The sequence below is a fragment of the Euprymna scolopes genome, chromosome 3 (assembly GCF_053919585.1).
Source record: "Euprymna scolopes isolate OS-2025 chromosome 3, ASM5391958v1, whole genome shotgun sequence".
NCBI classification, from domain to species: domain Eukaryota; kingdom Metazoa; phylum Mollusca; class Cephalopoda; order Sepiida; family Sepiolidae; genus Euprymna; species Euprymna scolopes.
Genome location: NC_136484.1, coordinates 85,609,123 through 85,621,884, shown reverse-complemented (window position 1 = coordinate 85,621,884; position 12,762 = coordinate 85,609,123). Strand labels below are relative to the sequence as shown.

General features: G+C 29.9%; 1 protein-coding gene across 4 annotated transcripts in view; it reads right to left on the bottom strand.

Annotated features, from left to right (window-relative positions):
- Nucleotides 1–12,762, bottom strand: part of LOC145256851 (four-jointed box protein 1-like) — a 214,333-nt gene that overhangs the window by 56,957 nt on the left and 144,614 nt on the right. For all 4 annotated transcript variants that reach the window (XM_080115609.1, XM_080115610.1, XM_080115611.1 and 1 more), the window contains exon 4: nt 10,708–10,888. In XM_080115609.1, coding sequence (XP_079971735.1) covers nt 10,708–10,888 — 181 coding nt within the window. The remainder of the gene's footprint in view (nt 1–10,707; nt 10,889–12,762) is intronic.

Genomic DNA, 12,762 nt, shown 5'->3' with positions numbered 1-12,762 from the left:
CATGCAGTGTTTATCGGTATATTTAAAAAATACAAATGGCAGCAGACTGTATCAGACACGTTAAGTTTGGGGAAATTTTGGGAAAATGAGTTTAAACTAAAAACTATACAAAATACTGTTAGGAACTCACTCAATATATGTTACTGTGACGTAGGCTGACATCAGTGGTTTGAAACTTTTGCTCGATACAGGTGACGACTTTTAAAAGTCCCTTTTAGTGATTACCTGGTTTGAGGATATTTGTACAACTAAACGGCAAATCTGCTCCAAAAATCCGGTATTATTTTACTTTAAGGCCCGTCTCATGTTCGTATATAACGAAATATTTTATTGTAGATTTCAGTGTACTAAAAACGAATCTGCAAACCGTTTCCGTCGCAAAAAGAAAGTTTTCATGATATGAAGTGATCACTTTTCAATGTAAATTTAACTTAGAATGAGCACCCACTTTCTGACCACCTGAGAGAGGGGCATTTTTCTGTGTGTTTCTTGGCTAAAAAGTTTTTTGTTTGATTTCTTTTGCATGGTAATAATAACCCCTTAACACTGGGACTATTTTCCATTTCACAGCCATAGCCTTCATTTATGCTACGCGCGAGTATAAACGAAAGCTGTTTAGCCAATAAAAAAAATCCCCCCCTCTCTATGGTGGTTAGAAAGTGGATGCTTATTTTAAGTTAAATTTACATGGAAAAGTGATCGCCTACTTTTCGAAAAAATAATTTCTTCATATCATAAAAACTATTTTTTTGCAACGGAAACGGTTTGCCGATTCGTTTTTAGCACACCAAAATCTACAAAAATTTTTTTTGTTATATACGAATGTGAGACGCACGGCCCTTTATGGAAAATTTTATCAAAAATTCCGGGAGAAAATAGTTTTCAATAAAAACAGCAAATGAATTCGATAGAAAAAAATGGATGCTATTCTTTTTTTAATTTTTCTGTGTGTTTCTGGACTAAAAAGTTTTTTGTTTGATTTCTTTTGCATTTTGCAATTTAAACAGATAATTTTAAAGGATTTTCCAAGGGTAGAAAGAAAGTCACCCCCACCCCCAAAAAATCGTGGCCACAAAGTGGGTGACCATTTTACGTTAAATTATTATGGAAAAGTGATCCTCAACTTTTTTAAACTAACATTTCTTCATATCTTGGAAACTACTCGTTTGCCTTAATTATAAATGTTATTTTCGTTTACAGCGACCCCGAAAACCTAGAAGAGTGGTAATTTTAAAGGAATTTTCGAGGGTGGAGTAATTCTTCATATTTACCTTCTTTCACCCCCCCCCCAATAAAATAAGAAATTAAGAATTAGACAAATTTATTTAAGGTAGGCTTCGGAAGGAAAGCTTTTAAAAATAAAAAAGATAAGATAAACAATTGCACTTACCGATCCATGCTATTTTTTTAAATCATATTTCCAAGCTTAATTAAAGTTTTATGATATGTTTTTTTATTCAATTGTAAGGTTAAAGTACAAAAAAATATATATACATATAATTTAAAAAATAGGGATTTCTTTTTTTTACCCATCTATTAATTAGATAGTTAAATGTTGTAATTCGAAAGTCGTCCACGTGTGGTGCATGTGAAACGCTAATTTCTACCGGAAATGAAATGGCGAACAGTCTCGCAGTTACAAAAAATATTTTTATTTTATTTAATATATTTTCATAATTTGCGATCTTAATTTATTTTAATGACATGCAAACATTCCTTGACTTTACAGATAAATTTTCTGAAAATTTCAATTAAATTGGTAATGTAGAAATATGGTTCTATCGACTTTAAACGAACCAAGAATTACATTTATATATATATATATATATATATATATATATATATATATATATATATATATATATATAAAACAAACAAACTCTTTTAACTCTTTTTCAAGATGTCTTTTAACATGTTTTATTAATCATTTGTTCATATATATATATATATATATATATATATATATATATATATATATATATATATATATATAAGCTTCTTATCATGGGGTCCCGATTTCGAATCTCACTAGATTCAGCCACTCTGATGAGTCGTAGACAATGAAAGATGTGTCAGTGGATAATTATATTTTAAAAATAATATATATATATATATATATATATATATATATATATATATATATATATATATATAGTGGCTGAATCTAGTGAGAATCGAAATCAGGGACCCCATAAGAAGCCTTAACCTCTACCATGCAGCTAACTCGCACGACTACTGAGTGTATCGCATTTCTATGTATTCTATGTAGATGTTTATATACATATATATATATATATATATATATATATATATATATATATATAGCCAGTAGAGTTTAGTTTCCTAGAAGTACATCCAATGAAATAACATGTGTCTACCAAAATAGTGCTCAATGAGTGAACAGAGCAAGTATATTAATTTTATTTATACAAACATTAATGGCTACATATGTGCATACATGTTTCTGTAATCACCCACGTTGGGGGATTACGTCTTCAGGCCAAGAATTACCGTCGAAAGTGATATTTCCACCAAATGCATTTTCCTATTTCGTTTATCAAGTTAGCATGCAACCTGGGTGGGAGTCATAAAAAACGGTAAAAGGATGAGTGAGGTCTTTGAAGATAATAAACATCTTTTTCATTTCCCTTTCCCCTTCCAAGCTAACTTTTGGTTTTTATGGCATAAGGTACTTGAGAATTTAGTTTTCTTGTTTTGGGGTCTGTAAGTTAAGAACCTTAGCGATGGTCAGCTAAGTACTGACCGGTGCCTTTTAATCTACATCCACCCACAAACACATGCAACACACATGCAACACACACATACACAGACACCGCCACATCCACACACACATTAATACGTATATCCAAAAGCGAATCCATGCTGTACGCTTTTTTTTATTCACAACACACATACTGAAACTAGACAATAACTCTGAAACTACGCAGGAATAGAGTTAAAATTACATTAAGGTAAATAAGACAAAACAAGAATAAATAAAAATAAATAAAAATAAAATAAAATTAAAACAAAAAAACAAACAAACTATGAATAAATATAAAACACAAAAGTTATCTAAACCCCACATGTACCTATATACATATATCAATATACTTATAAATGCCCATACTTTGCCACACCCGTGCGCATATATACACACACACACACATTACAAACATACAGAGACGAATAATAGCGTTTTTCTTTACTTCTGTAGCGTGGTAACCCCTTCGTACATTCAATAGTATGCTACCACACTCCAGACGGGTGTATTTATATATATATATATATACATATATACATATATATATATATATATAAACACACACACATACACACATACATACATATATATACATATATACATATATACATACACACATATACATACACATATAATATATATATACAACATTCGGACATTCATACATTCTTGTAGTCTATATTGTTACAACAATCATATACGAGGCATCCTATTCTAATAGTTCAGAAATATATATGCATATACATACATCTACACACAATACACACAGAAATACATCCATATACAAACATACACACAGATATATAGATACACATATATATAAATATACAAACATACATGCATACATAAAATACACTTATACATACATACTCACACAAATATAGACATATACATATATACCTGTACCTTGCCACCAAATGATACATCTAAAGTAGAGACAGACATTAATACATTTACCATATAAATTCCCTTTTTCTATCAAACTCTACACGCATAGTTATATTTCATAGCCCCACCCACTTGTTACATTTTCCTAAGTTATAGGTTTTTTTCGTAAAAATTTACACTACGTAAAAGTTTATATTGAATTCAGCATGAAGTTCATAGGCCTATCCTCATATTAAGCAAACACTCTTTCGATGGTAAGGCAGATATACATAAGATGTATCACGATACAATAATAATATATAATGACAAATGACAGAAATCAGAGTATTTAGGTTATACAAACCGAGTATACAAGCTTATATATTGTAGTACTTACCTTCATCTTTGTTTATTCACCCTAATTTCCTTATCCCCTTTTCTTTCATTCACCCTTCATTCCTTACTTTCTTTCATCTATATATTTCTTTTTTTATTTTTTATTTTTTTATTTATTTATTTTTTTTTATAAATTACTTTTCCTACCCGGGTATACAAAGATCTTATATCCATACATGCACACACCCAAAAATATCCATATGCATACATTATATATATATATATATATATATATATATATATAGAGAGAGAGAGAGAGAGATAAATAGATAGATAAAAACTCTTGGAACAATTTTATTTACTAAATTAACATAGTATTCTGCCTTCACCCCCAACTTTGTCATTGCTGGGTTGATTTTGACGCATAAGCTGCCATCACAACAACTAATTTGATTGTTTATACTGGTGAAGGCTTTGTGTAGAACCAACCATGGTATTGGTATTACTACTATTCTATATTGGTGCAGATGGCTCTCACAGTAGACCACAGATTTTTACATCAGAGTTTCCTTCTCCTAGATGCATGTCTTAACGAAGTCTGAAGGTGCATCTCTCCCAGTGAATTTATGCACCACCAAATACCAATCTGGAAATTTCTATGACTCAGCGCAGTACATACAGCACCTAGCCTTCCCAAATGGTCACCTGTCTGGTACTGGCTAAGCTCAACATTGCTTAACTTCGGTGATTTAGTGAGAACTGCTAGGTTAACGTGATTGTACCATATATATATATATATATATATATATATATATATATATATATATATATATATATATATATATATATATAGAAAAGTGACTTCGTCCCAGTGCACTACCTTCACAGTGCAGTAATTCCTGTCCTTATATTCTTTTGAGGCTAGTTTGCTGCATTCGCTTATGTGGTTTATTGTTTCGTCTCTTTGTCCATAGAGTTTACATTTACTGTTTTACTAGGTTTTAATCTAGTTTAGCTTTAATGTAGTTAGTTCTAATCATGTTGTTTTGTGCAGCTGTCAGTAAAGATTCTGTTTCTTTGTTCATGTGTCTTTTTATTTAGCCATGTTTTCAATGATTCTCTTTTCTTGTCTTCCTTATTAATCGTCCATGTAGCTCTTTCTCTTATCACGTTTTTGTTTTCTGGAGTTTTTTGGGGTTTTTTTTGGTTTTATCGTTTCTGGTATTGTTGTTGTTGTTCTTTTTCTTTTTTTCTTCTTTTTATTATTAATCCTTCACACATTAAAAAAGATTAACATATGCGCATATTTCAGTGTGAGTGCAAGTGAATCATGTTATAATGTTATAAGTAATGTTCTTAGTTCTCATTTGTTTATCTCTTTTGTTTATGCCTAACAACAATAAATATAACTGATAATTCTTATAAGTGTGCAGAAATTATTGTTTTGTATAGCTCGGCATTCTCTGAAGAAATTTAAATAGTTTAAATGAAGATTTTAAAGATTATAAACGTAAATAAGCATCATTCATTCAATTTTAGACCACAAATTCTTCAAATTATTTCATGAGATTTGTGCATATGTACGAGAATTGATTAGATTTTGTTTTTATAGGATTTTTTATTAAAAATATTGATTAAAGTTTAAAACCCACACGTTTGACCATGATTTTTATAACTTATTAAACAAAACTTGACCAATTTTTCTTCAAGTTTATTACAAAAGTTTATTAAAACTTTATTTAAAAATCATGGTTAGTATTCTTAATTGTATTACGTGTGACTCCTAAAGTTTATTTGGTGCAAAGTGTTTATGATTATTAGTCTTTCACACTTTTCCATCATTTTTTCATGCTAGATTTTGTGCCAGTCTGTTCCATACCTTTAAAGGCTGTATGTATTTATTATAGTTAGTAGTAGCGATAGTGTAAGGTGGACCCCGTTTGCGTTCTAAGGGTTCTGCCAAAGTTGTTTCAATTCTTACCAATAGAATTGGAAACTGTAGGTGTTTATTTTTTTAATGCTTGTAGTTGTAGAAGTAGTGGAAGCAACAGTAGTATTCATTTTTTACCACCCCCAACATGACACATACAATATCTCAAGATTGCTTCATTTCAATTTTGATGCAATTCTATTATGTAGTTTGGGAACTAATAAGTGACTAGTAGAGAAGCGAAAATGTAGTTACAATATAGATTTCTACAAGTAAAAGGATATATGCCAAAAGACCATATTTCACTCATTACAGTAGTTACAACCATCAGTCTTCAGTTTCGATCAGCCTTCTGTTATATATCTTATAGGAGTTCCGTGATTTCTTTTCCGTTTTATTTTCTTACTTAAGAATTGTATTTAATTCTCCAACTAATTGGCAAACATAGGAAAAACTTCAAAAGTCTTTTGAAAGGCCCCTGTCTGGAATTTGACTCCCATTTTCTGGCTTTTCTTTGAAAATTCTGACATCATTGCCACTCAGCTTTCATACCTACCCCCTATCGCAGCTCTTGATGATAATGCTTTAACCAAAATGACTTAATCATTTCAGCTGATGTAAGCAGAAAACACTCGCGATAGATTTAATTGCCTCACTTCTTATCCTGCTCAATATCTCCCTATGTAAATGAATCAAACAGCTGAATAAACAAGCAGTCGGTTCAAACATACTTCTTGCCTACAAAAACACTCTATTTTAAAATTTTCTTTTAACTAATGGATGCAAAATAAATTAGTAAGTTATCAGGCGAAAAAGAAAAAAATAGTAGCAATTCCACCATAAGTATCATTTCATTATGCTAAATATGTTAAACATTAAGATTAAGCCTATATCTTTGATGTGTGTACGTGTACATCCTAATACATGGTTCTTTTTTTTAGATCACAAGTGAATTTTACTATCATCATCATCATCATCATCATCATCATCATCATCATCATCATCATCATCATCATTTTTTTGCGATCATACTCGAGGTGATGGAGTTCTTTTCATAAGGTTGTTAATGTGTGCGCACGACATCACTACACACATTACAAAGCAAGAAAACTGACCTGACTTTCCACCGCCTTTGTAATTCTAAATCGACACCCATTTGACTCGGTGTTGCTTGACTTTAGTGATCAGTGTGTCAACGTGATTGTGGTTAATACAAATTTTATATAAGAGACGTTTCTGCCACGCTAGTTCTACTTTGATCTTGGAAATGTTTAGTTGTATGTTTATCGAATCATTTCATGACATTCATGTTCAAGTGTGCATTAAAGCAAAGTGTGGAACAAGACCAGAAGATGGGAAACGTCACCTCTCTTGAATAGCGAGTACAAATATTATCATGTGCAGATCTGTCAGTATTCCCCGATAGGAACGCTTCAATAATAAATATATAAATGGCTTTTCTACTTGGTGAAGTCCTTATTTTGATAAACTCTTAGCACTGACTTTTACTTCAGGTCCAAAATAGAAGATTTATACCCAATCTAAGGTTATTGAAGAAAATGATTGAATCATTCTACAACTATCAAAAGTACTTGACTTCTGATTTGATCTTCTACCTATATCAGTTAGCTACACAGTTCCCACTTAGAGCGCTTTCTTCCTTTAGCAGACTACAAAATCGACTTCACAATCTAGTGGGAGATCATTTTTCTTTTTTCTACAGCCCATTTCCTACAAAAGATACGCTGCTGGTCTCTGTCATCCTTTATTATTTCTATGCTTAGATTCAATCTGGTTCCTCCTTCTAAGATAGTTATAGGAGGAACTTGTCTCTCTCTCTACTACAACAAGAACAAACGTTCTTTGCTTCCTCCATGTGCCTAGCATCAGCCATGACCAGAGCTTCTTAGTAAAAGGCTATCTTCATGGAATTGTTACCCTGCAAATTACAGCATGATTGTCTTCAAATCCAATGTCAATACTTGTCATAAACCGTCCCAATAAATAATGAAACTTAGTTCATTCCATTAATGATTTTAATACTCCCATACTATTTTTCATACTTCAACTGAGAATCATTCCGTCTCACTACTTTCTATCCTCGAGTGACTTTTGGTTTTGATAAGTAGCGATATATGAACAAAATAATAATAAAAAGATTAGAATATGTATATTATCATACATATCATCATCCAAACTACTCAGAATTCAGTTCGCCCTGGTTCTCATCAAATTAAAAAAATGATAGCGCAAAGAATACTAAACTGGTAACGATTGAGACTTACTAATTATAGCCATAAGGAATCTTGATAAGAATATGCAAAGATTACGAAATTGCTTCTATTATCAAATATTGAAACTTAGCAATGAATCAGAAAGAAATTACATCAACAAACAAACGAGCTGATTGCTTACTAAAGAAAAATTTAAATATCATCCAAAACAAATTTTTAATTTAGTAAAGTAGAAATGAACAATCAAAAACCGAATGAAATTATAAATAAAACTATACTTATGTATCAAATATCCAAAAAGGAATATCCCCTAACAGACTAATTAAGAAATTTGCAGAAGTGCCCATAGTAAGAAATAACAACAACAAAAATAACACCCATTTGGTGCTAGAAAAACTTTAACAATAAATATCTATCCAAATACAGTGATTTGAGCGAACTATTTGCAACGTTATGCAAAAGAATAAACAAAACAAAAACTGGACACAAAAACGTTTTGAAAGCACAAAAAAGATACTTAAAAAACATAATGGCAAAAATCTTTGATATAAAGGAAGAATAATCTTGAGAAAATTATTGTCAGCATAAACAGAGTATTTGAATGTTAAAAAACAAACAAAAAACAACCATTTATAAGAGCGTGAAGCACAGAAAAAGCGCAAAATATTTTAGTTGGATGTTTACTCAAGTTGAGCCACAAACCATAAAAGTTCATATTTTCCCTGGCAAAGAATTGCTAAAGGCACCATCTTTGAGAATTTTAAGATAGCCAATTAAATTCATGGCGTTTAATTTTGACATAATAAAAGAAATATGCCGTATCCAGACTAGCATTTGATAATGAAACAATGTACAACCATGGACATATAAACAATGCACACGGTAGAAATAGGTATCACCCCTAAATTTATTGAGAATAGAAGCAGTGCATTATTTCATATTTAGGCAAAATTGTAGAGAGAATGAAAAGAAATAACTGAAATAATTGGTTAATGGCAGCGAGAGTCTTTAAAGAAAGACATAAACGAATCATATAAAAGGCAAGCAGTGGCAATACGGTATCAGAAAGAAACAAAAAACAATCCATTAGAATTCACATGGCTCATATACACATCAAAGATACTATTCTTGATATTAGTACATTCAAAATGGTCTCAAGTAATCAAAGCCATAAACAGAAAAGCTATCACCATAAAACAAAAATGGAGAACGATATTCACAAAAAAATGGATTAGTCAAATATGCAATAGAATGTTTATGGCTAAAGCATATTGGATGTATCGTGTACAAGCACAAACTGCTAGCACACCAGCACTGTTATCCAATGTAATCCATAGAAAGAATGATGTTACCCGTATAATGGGATTAAAGTCATTTTCTTTATTTCGTGAAATTATTGACTCCCAATATTATTTTATAGTATTATATTTGAATAATTATTTTGATATCTATTTTCTATAATATATATATATATATATATATATATATATATATATATATATATAAATAATATATATATATATTATTTATATATATATATTATTTATATATATATTGTATATATATTATATATATATTATAATATATATATATATAATTTATATATATGCATATATATATTATTTTGATATCTATTCCTCATATATATATATATATATATATATATATATATATATATATATATATATATATATATATATGAGAGAGAGAGAGAAAGAGAGATCATAAACAAAAATTAATTTTAGTATTATGATTAAGTTTTAAATAAGACTTCCTATCTAAAATGAATAAAAATGTGTTCTTCTTTATTGTTTTCTTTACTTTGCAAAAACATTTTGTATGCATAGTAAACTCGTTCCAGTTTGTGGTCATGCTAGATTTTGTGTAAATGCGCTGTTGATTAACTGTGAGACATGCAATGTAACAAAACAAACAAAAACCTTCTGTTGATACATATGGATTTTAAAGTGTTTTCTTGCTGTAAGATGAATAGAAAATAGTTCGGAGAGATTTTATGAGGAGTATTTCAAATAGAATTTTTGTATAAATTATACTAATAATTTGAAGGAGACTTAACCCTAGACTGAGTTTCATATCAGGTTTGTTATATATATATATATATATTACAAGGTGGATATTTTAGAAAAATAATTCAAAATGCTGTCATGTTTACAATTTTGCTGCTATTATTATTATTATTATTATTATTATTATTATTATTATTAATAATAATAATAATAATAATAATAATAATAATAATAATAATAATAATAATAATAATTCTTCAATGCATGTTTAATAAAGTTATGTAAACACCCCAAACACACACTGAGACATATAAAATCTTGTCTGGTAGTTTTATACAAAGATTTAACTAAGATTTGAATAATTTCACTTGGAGAGGAAACTTACTCTCTAAAAATTTGTCTATATTGTTTAATTTTACACTTTCAATAAAGCAGAATATGTTTGCGAAACGATATAAAACGATGTAAAAATAATATGCATTTGTTTTCTAACATCAGTTTAAAAGGAATCATTTTTCGATTGTTGTAAAACAAGTTTTATTTATTTACCTCATTGTCGAGATGCCTGGAATCCATCGGATCAAAGCCACCAAACTGCCTTCTTTCCACTGAAGTTTGTTAAAATTAACTCCTTTCCATTGCAACGATGAATGATTCACTTGTGATAGGCTTACAATTGGTACATTATCCAAGCCTAAAAGATGTGATAGGTAAAATGAAAGTACCTCACCTGGATAAAAGAAAAAGAAATTTATTAAATAAAAGCGGACAATTTCCGGTATTCTTGTATGTATGCTATGGGGACTTCTTACCCATTCACTCATAATTCTAACCATTCTAACCATTACATGACAGCTATTAGTTATTATAGGTGCTACAGGACATATGAAAAAAAAAAAAAACCCTGAAGTCCTACCTAACAAATATTCCTGGTGAACCAAGTGCAAGAGAAGTCCAGACAATTGCACTTCAGAGAACAGCGAGGATACTAAAAAGAGCTCCCGGTTGGTATCAATAAAAAGCAGGGGAATGTTTGCAGTTGGTTTAGTTGCCCACACACAGCATTATTATCTTAAAGGAAGGAAAATGAAACAAAAAAAGTGAGAAAATATCGGGACCTAATGCAAGACAACAGACTGACTAACTTATTGGTCGAAAATGCTAGCAACCATTCTTTGTATTCACTTTCTTATACAACATATTCTTTCTGCCTAAACCTGTTGTTCACGTTTTTCTTTATGACTCTTTTCTAAGGCTACAACAACTGGCAACGAATTTTAAGTACTTCAGTGTTCCCACAAAACCGAATTTTAAATACCACAGTGTTTCGACAACAACTGACGATAAAGATTGGCGAACGCATGTTAAAACGTCGAATTTAAAATACCTCAGTGTTTTGCAAGAAGAGGCGACAATATATTCGAACTAACAATGTAGTATTTAAAAGACCCACCTCAACAACATCGACATTACGACGTAATCGTTCAGAGAGTTGATACCGTAGAACCAAACGACTAAACGTTTCAAGGAGCAGGAAGCAACTTTGAAAGTTGCATTAAACACTACAAGGTTCTGATAGATTGATTTTTAGCAACCACCAACTCTTAGTTCGCCGCACGAACTAAAACGAAAAAGATAATAGTTCAATGGGTAAAAAGGAATAAATGAAAAATCTCTAAATTGAACTAAAATTTGATTTCACGGGTTTTTTTTTTAAACGGTTTTCGTTTTTTTTTTTGTTTTTTAACGATTTTCGTTTTTTTTTTCAAACGGGTTTCGTTTTTTTTTTTTTCAAACGGTTTTCGTTTTTTTTTTTTTTTTTTTAACGGTTTTCGTTTTTTTTAAACGTTTTTTTTTTTTCAAACGGGTTTCGTTTGTTTTTTTTTTTTCCAAATGGTTTTCGTTTTTTTTTTTCAAACGGTTTTCGTTTTTTTTTTTTTCAAACGATTTTCGTTTTTTTAATTTTTTTTTCAAACGGGTTTCGTTTTTTCAAAGAGAAAAATAAATGTGTCAAAAAGAACTTGATTTTAGCTTAGTTTTCTGCCAAGAAAAAAGTGAACTTTAATTGAGAGAGGTGTAATAATAATAATAATAATAATAATAATAATAATAATTATTATTATTATTATTATTATTATTATTTTTTTTTTTTTTGCCTCAGGATCTACATTGTGTTAATCGATAAGAAAGGAAAAAGAGGCGGAAAAATGTAAATCATTATTTTTTCCACATGCTCCAAGCCATGTTCAATTTTTTTGCCTTCTTCTTAAGATAGAAAAATAAGAAACAATGAAAGATTTAAAATCAACTTTTGCACATATGTCGAAATATCAAATGGATTTGCAGCAAAAAAAAAAGAAGAAAGATTATTGAAACAACAGCAAAATCGAAGAAAGACAGACTGAATGGATTAAAAAAATATCAAATGGAACAACAACAGAAGCAGCCAAAAAGTGAATAAATATTTAAGGAACAACAACCATTCTGTCTGGTTTTCTATTTTTTTTTTTTTTTTTGCTTCATTCAGTTACTTTGTCTCTTTGTCCATAAAGTTTAAATTCACTGTTGCTCCATTTTATTTTATTTTTATTATTTTGGTTTTGA